Source organism: Triplophysa rosa, linkage group LG13, assembly GCF_024868665.1.
Source record: "Triplophysa rosa linkage group LG13, Trosa_1v2, whole genome shotgun sequence".
Classification (NCBI taxonomy): domain Eukaryota; kingdom Metazoa; phylum Chordata; class Actinopteri; order Cypriniformes; family Nemacheilidae; genus Triplophysa; species Triplophysa rosa.
This window is the reverse complement of record NC_079902.1, coordinates 22,005,453-22,025,802: the sequence shown is the minus strand read 5'-3', so window position 1 is coordinate 22,025,802 and position 20,350 is coordinate 22,005,453. Positions and strand designations below refer to the sequence as shown.

General features: G+C 39.3%; 1 protein-coding gene and 1 long non-coding RNA gene across 6 annotated transcripts in view; one reads left to right on the top strand and one right to left on the bottom strand.

Moving 5' to 3' along the window:
• Positions 1–933: 933 nt before the first annotated feature.
• Positions 934–5,052, bottom strand: pcgf1 (polycomb group ring finger 1). 4 transcript variants are annotated; one of them, XM_057349680.1, is made up of 9 exons: positions 4,861–5,043; positions 2,885–2,990; positions 2,627–2,779; positions 2,472–2,543; positions 2,277–2,382; positions 2,039–2,081; positions 1,793–1,876; positions 1,484–1,564; positions 934–1,109 (listed from the first exon to the last, which is right to left on the bottom strand). In XM_057349680.1, exons 1-9 carry the CDS (start codon positions 4,945–4,947, stop codon positions 1,059–1,061), a joined length of 783 nt encoding a protein of 260 aa, XP_057205663.1. In that variant the 5' UTR covers positions 4,948–5,043; the 3' UTR covers positions 934–1,058. The 4 variants fall into 4 exon arrangements, with proteins under 4 accessions (XP_057205663.1, XP_057205662.1, XP_057205665.1 ...); XM_057349679.1 differs by having other exon boundaries at positions 1,793–1,879; positions 4,861–5,034; XM_057349682.1 differs by lacking the exon at positions 1,484–1,564 and having other exon boundaries at positions 4,861–5,052.
• Positions 5,053–7,607: 2,555 nt separating this feature from the next.
• Positions 7,608–20,350, top strand: part of LOC130563344 (uncharacterized) — a 29,974-nt gene continuing 17,231 nt past the window's right edge. Inside the window, exons 1-4 of one of the 2 annotated variants that reach the window (XR_008964107.1) lie at positions 7,608–8,595; positions 8,728–8,795; positions 10,015–10,110; positions 10,340–10,467. This is a non-coding gene — a long non-coding RNA (uncharacterized LOC130563344). Of the gene's footprint in view, positions 8,636–8,727; positions 8,796–10,014; positions 10,111–10,339; positions 10,468–20,350 lie in introns of both variants that reach the window. The other variant, XR_008964106.1, reaches the window with a different exon arrangement.

The window sequence follows — 20,350 nt, the reverse complement described above, 5'->3', positions numbered from 1 at the left end:
CAAGTCAATTTATATTTTCAATAATGCAAAGCTGTTTCTTTTCACGTTATGATTTAAAAAGTGAATTATGTTCATATATAAAATTGTATAAATATAAATAGCGTTAAAGACGAAAGTCTATAACATTTGCGCTGTCAATTCTTTGTTTTTAAACGAACTGAAGTTTCATTTCAAAGAGCAATGCAAAACATAATTAGGCCTAAATCTCACTGTCGCAAAAAAGGAACACATCAGACTAACTTAATATTGCTCGTATAGCCTACTTTTTTTTAAATTTCCAAATCCTTGAAAAACATTTTTGAGATAATAGAATTTAGGCTGTTTGAAAAAAAGGGATAAAAAAAATAAGGTAGCTCGACGGCTATTTAGAACATGACATCTTATTTACTAAAACGTGTAAAAAATTACATTGACCAACTAACAAAACATCTGATCATTACTGATATTTTCAAATGAGTGGTTTGTTTCGTCATGCATTTTCAAAGCATGTAGCCTACAAGTTTTTTATTTAGATTTTCCCTCTTTATTTGATAAATTGGGAATAAGGATGACGAAAGTACTCTGCCTTATTTTCATTGTATATTCAGATTACTCAATATAAGATAACCAACGTTGAAAACGCCTTTAAATTGTCTTTTTATAGCGTCACAGGAAAGCATTTGAGATGGTGGTGATTTTGTAAATACCAACAGCGCCCTCTTGTGGTTCCCGTTTGAAAACAGCGAAAATAAGCCCACGTTAAATTCACCAAAAAGAAATCGCGCTACATTGAATAGCACTTTTCAAAGTATTGCCTTTCCTTAAACAAATTGCTTTTTAGTTTTCCCTCACTGTTTTATGATGCTTTGGGTTAAAGCGTCTGCTAAATGCCAAAACGTAAAAGAACAATTCCCACTGAAGGGATTTCATCTTCCTTAAAAGACAACACAAACATTTTACCACTTAAATTTTATTTTCAAAAATACAAAACCAAAAAATAAGTATATATATTCACAGAAAGCTATTAAAATATAATATGTGAAATACAAAATATTTACACCCAATATTTTCACACGATCCTATCTTGTTCGCTTGTCTTTTATGGCATAATGGAGCACCAACGGTTGTGCCTGAAAGAGAAGAAAACAAGAATGAAATGATTTCAATAATCAAAAGAAAGCTTAGAACATACAAAACGTAACAATTCAGATTCCCACAATCTTTATAATGACATCTGCTTAAAACAATATGGAGAACAGCACTTCTATTCCCTTTTACAGACCACAAGGCCACGACCGGCATACGGCTTTTCCCAGTCCTAATAAATCTTAAATCTGCCTGTGATCCCTCAGAGAAGTGTTCTTCATTCAGTGTGTGAAATAGTGCACTGTAAATCACTAGCGTGCTAGAGAAATGAAGATCCCACCTAAAGGGAACACTAACAGGCTGATGGTGTAAAAGAATGCAGTATGAAATTAGCTGGAGACGCATTAGACTGTAATACCTTTCCAAACCAGTGAGAAAGCCAGAGACGCTTCATGGTCATGTGATCTGGGAGGGATTCATTATTGAATAACATCTGGACCTGCAGCACAACAGAGACCACACAATGAAGACAAAAGACAAAGCCTGCTACACAATGGAAGGTTTAGCGAGAATTCAATCAGAATTGATTGACGATGTATATTTTCTAGTCGGTACATACTCCTAAATAAACAAATGTCATTTCAAGTAATTATTTGTACATTTAGAGTTGTAACTGATTTATATGATGCATCTCATTTGAAGCCTGAGAAGCGGCAGAGAGTCAGACCTGATGCTTTTCTACATTCAGGCGATGACACAACACCTTCCTCAGATGCCGCACTTCAGCCCTGACCGAACAACGCACAAACTTCTGCTGCAGGAACATGAGAAACAAAACGATTCAGAATGATTTAAAGGGAATTGAAATATTTCTTTAAATCATCACTTTCCCATAAGTAGAAATGTAATGATTCAATATTACATTCCATTACTAAATAATGTGTTACGTGCACGTTTTTATTTGTCGTCCTACCTGTAAAGTTAATCTGTGTTTGTCTTTTCCAGAAAATGACGAACTGTAAAGACAAAAGAAACAAAGGAATCAAGGCTCACGTATGTATCTGCTATATGAACACTGTATAAAGAAAATATTGAACCAGAGGGTTATTATCGGATTAGTGTTCTATTTATAATTGTTCTTTGCTTTTGTTTTCAAACTATTATGAAATCAATAACAGCGATGACATCATCATCATCATCAAAGACATTACCTTTGCCTTTCCAAACAGAGAGAGACCTGCTCATCGTATCTATAGAAATGAGCTTTAGAGTGATCGAAGCTTGTGTAGGGTAATCCTGTATTATCTGGAACTGCATCTACAGGAAACACAAAACATCACCAATCGAGAGATTAAGATATGCACCGTTCTAAAATAATGCCAGTATAACATGCTGTTGTTGTTTACCTTCTCCAGAAGGCTGTATGATGCGTTCAAGACCCCGTGACTGATAGAATTCTTTAATTCTTTTGTCTTCGCCTGAGAAGATGAGACGAACATTTAACCATGAATGACAAGAACAAAGTGACGTACGATCAGACGATGCCGTTCACTTGACTTACTCTCCTGTAGACCTGGGACCAGTTTGTAGACAATGTCCTGCATGACTCGGTCCAGCTTCAGGTTCAGAAGAGGCTGCGTTTCGTGGATTTTGATGTTACACATTGGACAATACTTGCTGGTCTGGAGATACTTCACAATGCAACTCTTACAGACTTGAGGGAAATAAAGAATGTATTGTTAAATCTCTAGCCACCCAAAATGTCTTTTATTTTTATTCTGCATATGCAGAATGTGTTATTGGGTCGTATAAAACATACACGTATGAAGACATTCCGTGATGGTGGTGGCATCGATGAAGTATCCAGCGCACAGGTAGCACACGATGTGTTCATTTAGGTCCTTTATTTTTATTTTCACTTCTTCCTGTGGTGACAAACAGAGAGAAGCGTGTCAGGCTCAACATATGAGATTACATGACCACTGAGAAATAATCCTCATGAGAGGAACCATTGCTGTATTCAGAAAGAATCAATCAGCTCATTTCCCCTTCAGAATTCACAAAGTCACATAACATGTAAAGTGAAACATCATTTCACTCTCTTGTCATTTCAAACCTTTATGACTTGCTTTCTTCCGCAGAACACAAAAGAAGATATTTCGAGAAATGTTGTTATGGTATTCACTCGCATTGTTATTTTTGTCCATACAATTGAAGTAAACGGGTGCCAGTGGTTTCTTCAAAATATCCTATTTTGTGCTCTGCAAAAGAAAGTCTTACAGGTTTGAAATGATGACCATTGAAATGTGATGATGACAGAATTTTTATTTTCGGGTGAACTATGCCTAACTATTAAACTTTAAACTATGCCTCATACCCGAATATACAAATACCATATATTGGGTATATTTTTATTATTAATATTATTATTAAAGTATTTCTTGTATCATCCTGTTTACCTATCCTATTTTTTATTCTTTTATTATCTGTCGTGTCTGTCACTGTCATTCTGTTGTGCTGTAGTAGCTTGTGACACCATAACAAATTCCTGGTGGCAATAAAGTTATTTCTGATTCCGATTCGAAATAATTCATTAGGCTATTGGCCAAAGCCAAGTAAGACATTATTGCCAATGCTTAAGAAATGCAAGTGGATGACAGCACAGATTATAATAAATCCTTAATAAATAACGACTGAATGTTAAACTGCGCAAGGAATTTTCCAGCTAACAAAAAGGGTCTAAAAAACGTTTGGCTAACAGTCCCATTAAGTTATAAAACATTCTAGACAATGTACAACTGCTTTCAGAACATTTGGCCATTACATATAATGTTGATAAAATGCTCTTTTAACGTTACTGCAAGGGAAGTGTTTGGAAAACCTTAGGAGAACTTGTATATAATGTTTGGCAATTTGACACTACTACCATGTACTGACGACCAAGAATACAATTTAAAAAATGACAATTTCTCCTCACAACAGTTTTCACACACGCTTCAAGGGCTTGTTCTAAAGTAGAGACTGGATTTCAACACCGTGGCGGATCATGTTGCGGGGACGTCGGAGCTTTGGATAAAGGCGTCTGCCAGATGCAACCAACAGATGCACTTGACCGTGGCGGGAGCGCGCTTTACTTTTCAAAGAGTCAGGTGTCATCTGTAAACAAGCTTACCATTGGCTAAAAGGACCCGAGTGTGTATGGGAGAGCAACGTGTTTGTTAAAAGCGACAACAGTTCGGACTGTTGGGCAACAAATCCGTGTATCACCGCAACTAAACGTCCGAGAGCTCCGTGGTGTCGAGGAAAGTCATTTCATGTCCCGTGACTGAAGTTACAACGCATTCCCCGCAATGTGTGTTTAACGTGCGCACGCACTGCAAACAATGCGCGCGGCAGCGCTCATAATGATGCACTTGCTCACTCGACAGGGCCAGCGCTCATTAACAAGCATGTGGGACATCACGCGGCGTGCACGATCACGGTTACTATAACTGCGCAGCCGGGGAAACCCGCACGCTCGATTCGTGAATTGTATTCTGGAGGAGACAGCACACAAATAGGGAGATTAAAGTAGCACAGGTTTAACAAGAAACCCCTCGGCACTGCGAACAAAAACACAACAGCTGCACGCAGCAGATCGAGTCTTCGCAAAACTCACGCCTGCGCAGACGCGCCGCACGGTCTCGCGCTCCATCTCTCGGCTCTAGCGCCACAGATCAGACCCCTCGCGCGCGTTTATATGAACCGCGCAGCCCAAGTCGCTACCCTAAATGGCTTTTCGCTCGGTTTACTCACCTCGTTTCTCAACGGGTCGAGCTTGTAGACGTTCTGCAGCTGGTTTCTTAGCCTCATAGCTATCGCCATCGGACCTTGTTCCGCCATCTTTGGGAATTCTGCATACTTCCGGGTAACGGGAGAGTGGGTGAGCTCGGTTGGTGAGAGTCGGGGGTGCGTGCTGCTGGTTTTTACACACACGCGCGCCCACATATAGTGTCACTTGATGTTTCGTACCGCTTTAGTTTTCAAACATTTATATTTATATTCTAAATGTAATATTAAGATAAAAGGAAATATACGAATATTACCGCAATTTTACTAGAGCAGGCCATTATGGTGTTTGTAGTAAAAAAACATGGTTACCACCAATATACCATTGTCCCACTTCAATTATCATATTTTTTGCCATTATACTTCTATTACAACGATTGAATATTTCTTTCTTTCGTTTCTCAATTTGGAGCACCAAGATATTTTCTGACAGAGGTTTCACTTCTAACCCTCCCTAAGAGTAAAATATAAAGACATGATTTTTTATTTTTAGTTGCATTTAGTTATCGTGACAGGTTAAATGATCATAATAGATGAGTCGACGTCATGCTGCCGATGACCACAGAAATAACTTAACAACTCATCCCTCATCAACTCAATAACAACTCATCCCTCGATCAGTATAAAGTAAACAAAACACGTATGGACGGATAGCCTAACTATTTAGTTAAGTTTAGTTTCGCTTTACAAACTGTGAGATGAGTTAAAGTTATTATGGTAATAGACATATGAAGAGTTTTTATTAATTTTCATAAATCATGTTTCTATTGTGCAGAATACACAATGTAAATTAATAATGAAAATGAATAAAAACGCAGTTATCTGTTTTTACAAAAATGAACTCTTCATAAAACGTTTTTTTAACGTAATTCGATTTATCATCCCCTATAAATCTTGCCAGTTACTGATAAAAGTGCAATGTTGTATTTTGGACGCTAGATGTCGCCGTTCACTCGACTGTGAAGACCAGAGCCTCTCGTGGCGTTAAGATGCAAATGAACAACTCACAATGGCATTGCAGAACAACAAACATTTATCCATATTCTGTTACTTCTGAAACAAATGTATAATTCATTCTTATTCATTTCGTTTCAGAAGTTATCATTTTTCCAGTATTATGTAGGACGGGTGCTACAAAACTTTAGTAGTCCTTTATTACACCTATTATTGACATTTGAATGTTACATTTATGCATTTGGCAGACGCTTTTATCCAAAGCGACTTACATTGCATTATTCTATACATCTGAGTATTGAGATTATTATTTCAGATCTACAAGACAAATAATAAATTAAAGGCGTAGGTACAACATTTTCCTGAAAATAATTTTTGTGGTTAGTTGAACTACACACAAATACAAAATAGTCAGTTCGAGATTTGAGGTCAAAGTTGACAATTTCTTCCGGTTGTTATTTAAAAAATATTTGGAACAAAGTGCCTTTATGTGCACGTGTCACCCGTACATCGTTTCCCTTATTTTAACTAACATCTCATAGGTGGCCTATTTTGCCTCACCTGTCAAACCCTATTAGAATTAATCCTGTTTTCACCTGTTTGAACTGGATGTGTACTTTGCGCAAAAGAAACAACGTCTCATCAAAACTGTCACTTTAAAACTGCACAGAGCAACCTGCCAGTAACTGGGAACTATGACACTGTGTTCTGTTTTATCATAGATGTCTGATGGGGTCATCGCATATTTGACTGACACCACCTGACTCTACATACAAATCAAACTTCATTTCTTCCATCATGTCAGATGGTTTATATGGACAATAAGACCTTTATTTTTTGCTCATTGCATAGATACATGTCAAATCCATCCAGCGTATCTCCCAAGTATCTAAAATAGAACAACGATCTGATTATTTTAGCTGTCAAAGTGAAGGTGGTTAAGTAAACTAATGTTCAATAACTGGTGCCTTCTTAATTGGACAGAATTCGGTTTTGAGTGAGAGATGCTACAGAAGTTTTAATGAAAACATGTCAGCGAATTCACAGGGTGATGCAATATGTTTCTTGTTGGGATTCATTCATGTGAGGGAGAACCAGAACATGTTTTACAAGAGCAATGGCAAACGCAGACCGCCTTCACCCTGAATTGAAGCCAGATCTTGATAAGTGGAAACAATCCATCTCATTGATTCACTGTAAACCTGCTTTATTTTCCCCGCTGCTAACAAAAGATGTGTAAAAAACCCACACAGGATGAGTCCAAAATATGTACTGCGCTTATGAAAGCCAGTCAAGTGTTTATTGAAGTCATTTTTCTTTGATAAGAAGTCAAAAACTGGAAGGAACCTATAACAAACTGAGCACAAACTTGCTAATATTCCAAGGGATTTCCACAAACGTTAGTGCATTAAGGGATTTATTATGTCTCCTGTTGCCATAAAAAACAACAAAATGAGAAAAGCAAAGACTGTCATGATCATTTCAGTGCCCTTTGCATAGACCTGTTCACCAAAAGACAACCAACCGTACAGGGGGGAGGTTTGCCTGCCAAGTCATGCCTATGTGAGGCCCTCTGTTTGGGGCGCACAGACTTTTGCCTCCCTCTGTCCCAGAGCAATCAGAGCGTGTAGGGACGGACACCGAGCTTTTTGTTTTCACCTGCTCCAGCAATTAGCTGCCAATGGGCAAGCTAATGAAGATAAACCCCCTCCCCCCCCCCCCCCGAACCCTGATCGCCAGCTCCAAACACCAAAAAAACACCTCTTACGGGAACATGCGGGGATATGACAGGACTGTTTTGTTGCTCTTTTTTGAAACAGATAGTTCCTGCTCTGAATTCTGAATGGGCAAGCCGTGTTTAAAGGTGTTGTGTGATAGAAAATCATGGAAAAACAAAAACGACATTTCGTTGGTAAGAATGTTGGTATCCGAACAAGCGCGGCGGTACACAGTGACTTCCGTTAATTTTGTGTTTATTTAGTCAATGGGTAACGCCATTGTTCAGTTACCAACATTCTTCAAAATATCTTCTTTCGTGTTCTGCAGATGAAAGAACGTCATACAGGTTTGGGTGAGTACATGATGACAGAATTTTCATTCTTGGGTGAACTGTCACTTTAATGCATCAGGCTGCATAAAGTTATAAAGGTTATAATTTAGCAGAATTATTTTGTTTATTATTGCAGAATGTTATTATATGCGTTGAGGTAATCTATCTATTTATCGGTCTGTTTAATTTGTCATTTCTCTTATCTTGTTGTTGTTGTTGTTGTTGCTGATGTTGTTGAGCTTTTACCGTAGTAAAATAACTGTATCTTAATTCCTTCATGACTGATTGCTTCAATTATAGTTGCAGATATTATCCATTGTTGTAGTACTAATGTGATAGAATCTGAAAAATGTCCTTCGTATTTACAAAGGTCACTTCCTTTTTTTTTGTTATGCATAATTGATTTTAAACTTTAGTAAGGTAACACAGATCTGTCAACACTCGATACTAGTACATTTTTATTCAGAGGCTCACATGACCGGATACTGGACTGCACAACAGACCTCACACTATTACAAAATTATTTCCATTTCTTCCCACCAGGGGGCGCTAGAGATCGAGCAGAAAATGGAGGTCGTCTGGGCAGCTGATAGTCCATCATTCCGTAACTCCAGTTCATCTAGACGCACTACTCGTGTCTGTATCTGTAATGACTGGCACTGTTCCTGTAATTTCCGTGTTCCAACATACTCTGTCTGGTACAGTCTGAATCCGTCCAACCCAGCGCGATCAGAGAGTGTGGGCAAACCAGCTCACATTGAAATTTATGTTCAAAGCAGAGACTTTCTTACCAAAATAACTAACAAAAATGTCCGTTGTGTTTGTTCCAGGTAGGCCTACTTTTGTTGGAACTGCTCATACTTTGAGTAGCAAGACTGTTCCACATGGACCAATGCAGGTACTAAAACCAGGCACATTAAGTTAAGCTCTTGTCACCCTGTTTCACCACTTCTAAGTTAAACAAAGTTAAATCTTTGTGTTCAATGGTAGATTTCTAGAAGTTGCAATCCAAGAAATATATACAAAAATGTCTTTCTTTAATTTCTTAAAGGTCCAATGTGTAGTTTTTTGGAGGATCTATTGACAGAAATGCAATATAATATGCATAACTATGTCTTCAATGGTGTATAAAACCTTTACACAATGAAGCCTAATGTTTTTATTATTTTATTATAAGCTATTTCTATCTACATACACCACGGGTCCTTTATATAGAATTCACCATGTTGTTTCTAGCATTAAACTGACAAACTGCTCATTGTAAAAAAAATCCTGTAAAAAACAGATAAAGTACTGGCAGAAAATTACCAGTACATTTTCCTTTATTTTACAGACATTTTTGTTAATGCTAAAATGTAATTTGATGCAGTGCAAAATGTAAAATACAGGTAAAACAACTGTAAAAATGAATAAGGAAAATTCCTTCATATTAATAAAGTATATTGCGCCCTATTTTTACAGATTTTTTTAGAGTGCATTTCCGAAATATGTTATTCGGGAAAGAAGCGGAAACATGACAACATCCCAGTGCTGTGTCAGCCACCGTAGTGCTTCGAACGGGAGCGGTGGAGTGAGCCGTTGGTTGCAATTCGAAACCTCACCGCTAGAGGCCGCTAAATTTCACACACTGGACCCTAAAGGAATAGCACCCAGAAAATCTGTCATCATTTATTCACCCTCATGTCATTCAAAATCTGTATATGACTCTTCTTCTGTGGAAGACAAAACAAGACATTTCGTCGAGCGTTTTTGTATCCATTGAATGGAAGTCAACGGGGTACAATGTTGTTGGGTTGCCAACGTTCTTCAAAATATCTTCTAACGATGACAGACTTTGATTTTTGTAAACTACCCATTTAACTTTGTAATTAGTAGTTTTTAAAGTCTGTAATTGCAGACATTTCTAAATCATTTTTTTTGAGCCCTGCTATTAAAATGCTTAGAATAAACATCTTGTATATGACGTTCAGTGGCACCTGCTCTAACAACAGGACATCGCACTGAATGACACACTGTCAAATACAAAGATTTTTATCAAATGAAGTCCTGTACATCTCCAGTGGCCCATGTGTCCCCACAGGACTAAACTACATGATATGTGCGTGTTCTCATTTCAGGTTAACATCTCAACGCAGCGCAGATTTGGGCAGCGTACACACGACGGCCCTCGCTCATTTCAGCCTCTGGGGAGCTCACTCGGGTGGTCCCATCAGGTGCGAAACTGACTGCGGTATAAGACAGGGAATCTGTCAAGACAGGTTGGACCCATGCCCAGAGAGAGGGGGGCTGAAGACTTTTAACATGTCACATTGCTGTCATTCTTTAAGTGTGCTTGATTGCAAGCAGGCCGAACTCAACTGGTTTAGTTTAAGGGATGAAAGTTAAACTTTGCTCAACTGTCCAGACGTTCTTTTTTTCTGACCTGGATGCAACTTTCCACAGGTAGAGTCTTATTCTAAACTTTACGGCGAAGATTAAACGCCATCTTGGAACCATCTCTGGCTGGTTCGGAGTTTGAATGACACCTTCAACAGCAGAACCCAAAATGACCTCAGCATGCAGAGATACTGGTAAGATTGTGTTATCGTCTATTTAATTAAAACTAAAGCCTCTGATTCTGAATGATTAAAAGCGCTGGGCCCTCGTAAGTCATTGGGCTGAATGATGACAGCTCTGGGGCCGTTGTCGGCGAAAGACAGAGCTTTTTGGTCTCAGATGAACTGGCGTGACATTCACGCCCGAAACTCCTGTTTGTTCAGAGGAGCAGCAGCCGTGCTAGCCTGGCACGGCTTCACATTCCTGCAGAACTGGCTCATGCTGGACCGGACCCAATATAAAGTATATTTGAAGAGAGAAGTACCTTACACAGGTGTTAAAGCTGATACGGCAGCCAGTTCTGCAGGAACGGGGTTCTCCTGCAATGTAAACATCTCACAGATGCTTTGACTCTCTGAGGGTTAAGTGGGTGTGACTCTTGTTTTGGGTGGAACAGAGAGCAAAATGGCATTGTGCGAGACTCTAAATAGTGACTCTTGTAAATGTAAAACGTGTTCGAGGGGGCGGGGTTGTTTGTATTAGACCAAACTATCGTCAGGTAACACAAGAATTATTGTTGACTCATCCCTCCGTTTTGATTAATAGAATGGAAATATGTTTACATGCTGAATGCGTTAAATGCAGAAATGAAAGCTTTAAGTTGTGAAAGAGTATTTCTAGATGTCCTTTGCTGCTTTCTACGCAATCGTTCAAATGTTTAGGGTGACTTAATCATTCTTTATTCATATTTATTCAGAATTTTAGAATAATTGTTAACATGTAAATTGTAAACAAAATTATGGAATAACACAAATGTAACTATTAGGTTTTTTTGTTGCGACTAAATAAATCAAAACCGTAATATTTTATTATGTCACCCTTGGTCAACAGTTTATAAAAATATACAGTTTATTCTGGGCTCTTGGCTGCTTTAGTCATACATTTAAAAACCTTTTTTGTGTGTTTTGTAATGAAAAATTAATATGCTTGAACAATAATATTTGTGTTTTTTTAATACACAATAATTGTAATGATTAAATAATACTCATATTTAATAATGTAAACATTCAACAATCAAATATGAAATGTTTAATAATAATTTAAACTGGTGTTTGAATAATTTCAAAGATACATGCCTTCACATCCAACACACACACACGCCCGCACACATACACATGTTGGGTTTCCATGTTTTATGGGGACATTCCGTAGACGCAATGGTTTTTATACTGTACAAACTATATATCATATTCCCTACCCCTAACCCTAACAATCACACACAACTGTCTGCTCTTTTAGATTTTCACAAAAGTTAATTCTGTGTGATTTATAAGCTTGTTTCCTCATGGGGACCAAAAAATGTCCCCACAAGGACAAGGATTTTGGATATTGCCATCTTTGTGGGGACATTTTGGTAGGGTTTACCCTACCCACACACACAAAAACATGACCCTAAACTTCTGAACAGTAGTGTATATCAAGTCAACATAACTACATTCTTTTTATTTGGGTTGAAATATTCAACCTTGCACAGTCCAAGATAGCATTTTTTTTTTCATTCAAGTGTTACGGTTATGCTATCAAATTAGAGTTGCCATTTATGTTTATTATTCATAAAAAAATCACCAGACGATTTTAATTGGTAATCGACAACATGTGCTCTCAATTGAACGTCAATTGTATTTAGCAAAACAAAATTCCAAACAAGAACTGACAGGGTTGCTTGGTTCTGCAGGTGAAGTCATTTGCATTGTTCTGCTTGCGTAAATGGAACTGCGTGTATTGAAGCCCACGTGATAAACTGTGTTAGGACGTAACGTGACGCAACCGTTTCCGCTGCAATTACAGACGGGTCTGATGTTCCCTCATTCTTATCCGTCATGCTTGTTTGAAAGCATGCGGGCGCAACTCAGACCTTAAAGCTCGCAGAGTCCGTGTGCGAGATCCGCTGGGCCATCTTATAACAGTCGGAAGGGCTCACCTAAAAGCCCACGCTGTCACGAGAGACGCCGGCATTCGATAAACGCTAATCAGAGACCTTGACCGCCCGTGAGACGCCCACAAAACATGTAGCGAGCTGGCAGAGGCAGATAGTGGCCGTCTTTGAAGACTTCAGAGTTATGCTTATGGCTCTTGTGAGAAGCTTTGATAGAGTCACAAAAGAGGCAGGCGAGCCCTTATAGCCCGCGCTACATTAAGGAGAGGTTTGTTGTGGAGACTGTATTCTGTCTGGTCTGCTTTCAGCCAACATGCAGGCGTTCTTTCATCTTTGTGTAGCATCTCTTTGTTGCCAGCATGCGATGCGCAGGAAAGTGTACAACGTATCCATTTTTATGTTGCGATTCTCACAATTTTTGTGCTGGCCTTTATGATGTAGATCCCGGAAGATTCGAGTCAATTTGCAAGGAAAGCAGAATGATGTTCAACCAGAAGATGAATCCGTTCTAATTCAGCTTGATTTATGAGCTCTCTCGTTCTCCTCGAGACGACGCAGGTGAGAATACTTGAGACAGGGAGGACACAGATCAAGCTCAGGAATTACGTCTGCTGAAATTAAAAATAAAGACATAAATTCACGTGCGTATATATATATCAATAGGATATGTGGCAGACAGGCCTCTCAAAGACCGCAGGCCCGGGGAGCACACACAAACACAGATAAGCTTGTCTCGCTGCCTGAAAATTAAGAAATCATTAGAGTCATTCATCATCGTGTTGGTGGGGAAAAACCTCACTCCTTTAAATAATTACACTGAATCAAAGGCTAAGTGCAGAGAGATCAAAGTCAAGCATTCTTGACTAATCCTCCAGTGGTGCAAATCTTCAGTACTCTGCCATAGCAGGTCCCCACTGTTTGACATGTCTTTACTGTGGAAAAAAACAAAAGTGCCATTCTGGCTAAGCCTGATTTGTGAAAACACATTTTGGATCAGCCCGGTTTCTGTGTTTGTGGACAAGTGTTTGTATTGATGTCTGTGTTTGTATTATTGTTTGTCTGCTCGTTCCGTGCGTGTTTCTGTATCGGGGGAGTGAAGATGAGGTTAGCGGTGGACTCGGGCAGTTTACTTTTGTGTGTTGAAATGTATTCTTAAAAAAGCAGATGGAATTGTGCAACGGTTTCTCCCGCCCTCACCCCAAACCCTGCTCACCCCCCGCATTAAACACCCACCGTCTCCATCACCTCAGCACTGACTTTCAGAACCCAACACTGCTTGAACTCATGTCAGGGTCAAGGTGGTTTATTCAATCCGCCCGTTGACTCTTTCTCGGTTGTGAGGCCCCGTTCACACCTGGTATTCAAATCTGTTTCGGGAGATCCAACCACAAGTGGACAGAGACAGGTGTAAAAGATAGTTTGTGATGGGAACACTCAGACCATGTCACCTTTGTAGTGCAAATTTCTTCTGATGACAACATCAAAGGGTTTCCTATTCGCTTGTCAATCAAACACTTTGCTGAAACAATAGTTAAGAAAAACATTCAGGCCACAATTCAAGATTTTGTAGTGATTGGTTATATCTACGTTTTTTCAGTTGGCACAACTGCACATTATCAGTTGTGGCAACAAACTGTTCCTTAAATGTACAAAACCGAGCCTGTTAAAAAATAGAGATGTCACCACGAAATTTTTGTTTAGTCCTGTTTTTTTTTTTTACAGTGAACCGGGTGCCACGACCCACTACTGGGTTTTAAGATGTACGTAAATAAGACAAAACAATTAAAATAAGCTAAAGGCATTTTTATAGATGTAGATATTATTGAACTATATTATTTATTATTATAAGATATCTCTTAGTGTTTGGTTATTTTTATAACATAAATATATACACTCACCTAAAGGATTATTAGGAACACCATACTAATACGGTGTTTGACCCCCTTTCGCCTTCAGAACTGCCTTAATTCTACGTGGCATTGATTCAACAAGGTGCTGAAAGCATTCTTTAGAAATGTTGGCCCATATTGATAGGATAGCATCTTGCAGTTGATGGAGATTTGTGGGATGCACATCCAGGGCACGAAGCTCCCGTTCCACCACATCCCAAAGATGTTCTATCGGGTTGAGATCTGGTGACTGTGGGGGCCATTCTAGTACAGTGAACTCATTGTCATGTTCAAGAAACCAATTTGAAATGATTCGAGCTTTGTGACATGGTGCATTATCCTGCTGGAAGTAGCCATTAGAGGATGGGTACATGGTGGTCATAAAGGGATGGACATGGTCAGAAACAATGCTCAGGTAGACGGTGGCATTTAAACGATGCCCAATTGGCACTAAGGGGCCTAAAGTGTGCCAAGAAAACATCCCCCACACCATTACACCACCACCACCAGCCTGCACAGTGGTAACAAGGCATGATGGATCCATGTTCTCATTCTGTTTACGCCAAATTCTGACTCTACCATTTGAATGTCTCAACAGAAATCGAGACTCATCAGACCAGGCAACATTTTTCCAGTCTTCAACTGTCCAATTTTGGTGAGCTCGTGCAAATTGTAGCCTCTTTTTCCTATTTGTAGTGGAGATGAGTGGTACCCGGTGGGGTCTTCTGCTGTTGTAGCCCATCTGCCTCAAGGTTGTGCGTGTTGTGGCTTCACAAATGCTTTGCTGCATACCTCGGTTGTAACGAGTGGTTATTTCAGTCAAAGTTGCTCTTCTATCAGCTTGAATCAGTCGGCCCATTCTCCTCTGACCTCTAGCATCAACAAGGCATTTTCGCCCACAGGACTGCCGCATACTGGATGTTTTTCCCTTTTCACACCATTCTTTGTAAACCCTAGAAATGGTTGTGCGTGAAAATCCCAGTAACTGAGCAGATTGTGAAATACTCAGACCGGCCCGTCTGGCACCAACAACCATGCCACGCTCAAAATTGCTTAAATCACCTTTCTTTCCCATTCTGACATTCAGTTTGGAGTTCAGGAGATTGTCTTGACCAGGACCACACCCCTAAATGCATTGAAGCAACTGCCATGTGATTGGTTGATTAGATAATTGCATTAATGAGAAATTGAACAGGTGTTCCTAATAATCCTTTAGGTGAGTGTATATTGTAATACATTGTTACATTTAATGCATGTTTAATGCTTAAGCCATGACTAACCTTTAGTTGAATTAGGATATTTAAGTTGCTTTGATAAAAATGCCTTAGTAAAAAACATTGCCATTGTGCATCTTGAGATATTTAAAGATATTTTAGGGCAAGTTATTTTCAGTTCTTTCATTTTAGTCTGGCACTAGCCTGAAGCCTTGTCGTGTGAAAACGGGCCCAAACGTTTTTAGGTTTAGCTATTTATTTGTATTATTGTGTTTAAATGTGTATTTTAAAGCACTTTGGTGCAACATGATTAAAATGCGCAATATACATAAAGGTTGAGTTAAGTGTTTAGATGTTAATCTGCAGAATATTTAATTGGGTAAAAATTATGAGTTTTTTAAATGTTTTTGTATGTTTATATTTGTTTGTATGTGTTGACATCAAATGTCGTTTAATAGTATAGTTGCCTATATCTAAGTATATGTATACATATTTGTGATGTAGGAATTACAGTTGTATACAGAATATGTGACTTATATTTCGTTATGTCCTTCTGAAACCTTGTATGTCTAAATTCGCAGTTTTGCAGGAAACGGATAAAAACCCTGCACTTTTAAATGATTAAATACTGTGTTGTCAAAGTTGACAAGCACTTTTTTACACTTTTCATTGGTTAGATATTGGCAAAACCCAGTGACGAATAATGAATTATGGCAACAAATGAAAATCATGAAATATGAAGATTAAGGATGTGAAAATGGCATTTTTTATGTGGCATAAAATTGTTGAATGCAACACATGTGTATCTGTCTCACCTGGCCGCTCGTGATCATATCTCCCCGGATGCCTCTTAATACCAGGTGTAAGCAGGAGCAAAGAGAGGCTTGTGTTTCTCAAAGCCAGTGCAGGTGGTTCAGGTCATTATCCCATCATTCCGAGCCTCTCGGTGTTGTGGCGATGTGCGGCGGTATGTTGGCACACTCGTAAGCCAGCCGAAGATTTGTGAGCGAGTGCGAGGTCTTTCATTTTCCTGCAGGTCCTGATCAGGGGGTGGATCAAAGTAGAAGTGAGATTAAAGGACATCGGCAGAACTCTTTCCCTGCATAACTCTAATCCAGGCAGCAATCAGTAGAGCGCTGGACCACATGGGAAACGGGGGAGCCCCGCTGAGATGAGAACAAGAGTGCAAGGGTCACGTTAGAAATCCAGCAGATTTCTTAGTTGTGTGATGAACGACGCACAATGCCGACACACGCGGACGGCCGCGGAATGATCCGTGAGCCCCCTGAGCTATCGATGGATAGAACTGATGAAGCACTTTAAACAGTCTTTCCTGGTCACTGACCCCTGTTTTAAGCTAAGTGTCTACCTCCCATGTAGACACATGTGCAGGATTTGGCCGCAGAAGAACCATCATCCCTGCCCGAGGAGGCGGGAAGAGGGGATTCTGACCGCAGCGGTGAGGTCATCTTTAGCGGAACCTCATTTTCCTTTAAATTACCCTGGCTGATGACCCCGTCTTTTCTTGCAACAATTAACTCTGATTTGCTCATCAACCCAGCAGAAAAATGGCCGCGGGGCGAAAAAACAAAGACCACATAGTTAGCCAGGCCGGCTATCTCCCATCAGGGCCGGGACGCTCCTTTTGACGTCACCTTTTGCTTTGATCGCAGAGTAGACGTGCTGCTTGCATCCCTCTATCAGACCATAAAGAATCAATGACAAGTATTATAGTAACACACTTCATCTGTTGCATGACTTCATATGAATATTTTTCTCACCGTTTATGTGAATTCGAGGTGCGTTGGCGTTGGAACGTCATCCAATAATCTTAGACATTCTCTCAAGATAAAAAATTGAAGTACATAATACATAACGCACAGCAATGCATCCACTGTTTTACTCACAAGCATTTGCATGCCGTGCAAGTTGATGTTGAAGTTCAGTTGATGTAAAAACAACTTGAAGCCATAAAAACGACTGGATCTCAAATTCACAAACTCTCTCTGGATAAGAAATGCTCGTGATCGTCATGAGCGATTAAGTGTGCTTAACGGCATCGATGGGAGAGACGGGGTTTTGATAACAGCGGGGGGCTGCGCTCTCCACGCCGTGTTTGACAGGACATTGATTTCCCATTTGACTAGTGTGTTTGGTTCAATCAGTTACAGGAATGTGTGAAGAGCTCAGCCAGGTCGAGATATACCCGGCACTTCAAACGCCCGCCGAGGAACACCAGACTACGCCTGGGAGTTTGTCCAGGTAAACCCATTAAGTTAAAAGATGACATGTAAATAGAGAGCAAAAGAAACGTGCGATCGATAGCCGTCCCAGCCTTGTTTGACTTCTAACCTCATGGTTTTTGTATGTATAAAAGTGCTGAAACTTTCTTAAGGGGAGTTAAAGTCGGCTTCCAGTTTGCTTCTTGTCTGGGTTCCCGTTCCCGGTGTTGACGCTCGAGGAAAGACCCTTCTGGACACATCCTTGTCTGAGAGGCAATTACATTTTGAATTACTCCGATGGGGACGGCCAAATTGTCTGGGATGGAACTGCTGTGCTTGCCAATGGCGTTGGATGTGCTTCAGCTTTGATAACACCTGATCTATGCGTCAATATTTTACCTCTACTGTAAATGTGAATCGTCTCCGAAATGCAAAATGATCTCATCGTAGAGTTCACCGAAACTGTTCGGCCCACCGGGGTGACGCTGAACGTCTGTGATCTAATAGCTGTGCTGTAGTCCCATGTTATTTACTCGTTCTTTATTATTATGCATCGTCTGTTATATAACCCATATTGACCATTATGTTGGGTTTGAGTTGAATTATAAGTTTCCAGTTAAAGTAAGAACGAATAGGAGAATAAGAAGGGGGGGGGGAGAAATGAATGAGAGTGTGTGTACTCAGAGGAACTGAACTCATTTTACTCTGAGATGGAAAGAGAGGTCAGTATTAGTCTTCACCAGCAGGGGGCAGAGCAGGTGTCTATCAGATTATCTCATTGGTTCTCTTTCAACGTGCTGTTAGGAGAGAATAAACTAAGAGTAAAGTCAAACTCATAATTATGATTAAATGGAATCAAGTGCTGTTGAATGAACCGTAATGCTGCATTTGAAGGCAAAATTGAATATTGTGCATTGAGAATTGAGTCATCAGGTGAGTGATTGTGGTTAATATTGTACTTGAATTTGCTGACAATGGGCCTCATACATGAAACAGGAGCAGAACGATTTTTTGTGTAAATCGTTCGTAAAGTCGTTTTGACGTAAATTTTCGTATTCGTGAAAATGTTCGTATTTTCAAAATGTTAGTTGGTACGAAAGAAATGTACACCTGCTCCATACCACGTGTAAATAGTGCGTAAAACCGCACGTAACGTTCTGTATTCTTTTAGACAAACTGATGACACTGCATTTTGATGCACTATGTATCATAATAACATTTCACGCGTTCATTTGCCCTGTCTTTAATCATTTTTTACATTTTAACTTTGGGTAAAACGCAGAGCTGCTCGTCACTGTCCTTTTTTACACAGCCGTCCAATCACAGTGGAGAAGAGGCGGGACAAACACTACGTTGACCAACCATCATACACAACAGTCGAGAAGTTAATATTAATGGTCCTGCATTTTCATATTAGGCAATATTCTTCAAAATAAAATACTAGTAACAAGTAGGATAACTGTTGCGGATATTCTAAATCACAGCAACCAACGCATCTCCGGAATAACGCGCAGTGCCTCCAAAGCGTTCTCAGGCGCCACCAGCTGGTCGTTTTCAGAAGAGCACCAGGTATTATTATTTTAGCTGGCTAAAAACGCTTTGGTGGACACAGTTTAATTGATTATTTTTTGGTAAGCATATAGCCTATTAGTATCTAATGCATTTACGCAATATAATGTAGCCAAACCAGAGAATGAAGTCCAGAGGATTCCAGCGTTCCGAGATACGTATTTTGCGTAGCAGTAATTCATAGGCGGGGATTATGCTAATTGTGAATGAGCGTGCATGCCGCCCTGTTCACGAATGATTGGAATTCATTAACATACTTGCATTTTACTACGAAATCTGACGTTTACGAAGTATTTGTGAATCCGGAGGAACGTTTTCGGGAAGGTCTGTTTTACGCGCAAATTACTCGGAATTTACTCATATATTTACGAATGTTTCATGAATGAGGCCCATTGTGTGTAAATGTCACTTTGATTAATAAAAAAGTAACAGGTTATGGTTAGACTAAGAATGATTATAACTTATCGAACGACAATAGAAGTCTACAGTATGTCAAGGTCAATGAACAAATGAATCCCCTATCAATATAACTATCTAGGGACATTTGGGAAAAATGGGAAAAGGTAAAAGGTTTAGCTTTGGAAAAACTTAAAAGACCATTCCATATGTTCATTTATTCGTCATTTCTAGATGTATTGTGGTCATTCCAGTCCAATGTCTGTTGAATTTCAACAAATCAAACCTCAGGAGGGACATAAAGTCATCCAACAGCAATGTGAAAGACTGACAGCATGACAAGACACGGACTCCAGGTTATCACATAATTTTTTTTAACTTTTCCTAAATACATGTAGAAATATTACTGTTGTATTGATTAGAAAGTGAATCTGAACTTGTTTTCTTTGCAGTATTCGAAGTCTGAAAAAATACAGATCATCTTTTCTGTTATTTTCACCTGTTTCTCCAGTTTTCATTTTCTGCAAATAAATGCAAATCGAAACAATATTTGTATTTGAAATTTGGGAGAAATATTGTTAGTAGTTCACAGAATGAAACAAAAATGATCATTTAACCCAACCATATAAATTCAAATTTTATTTAATTTTATTTATTGTGTTTTTTGCATGAGTGTGTGTTCGTGATGTCTA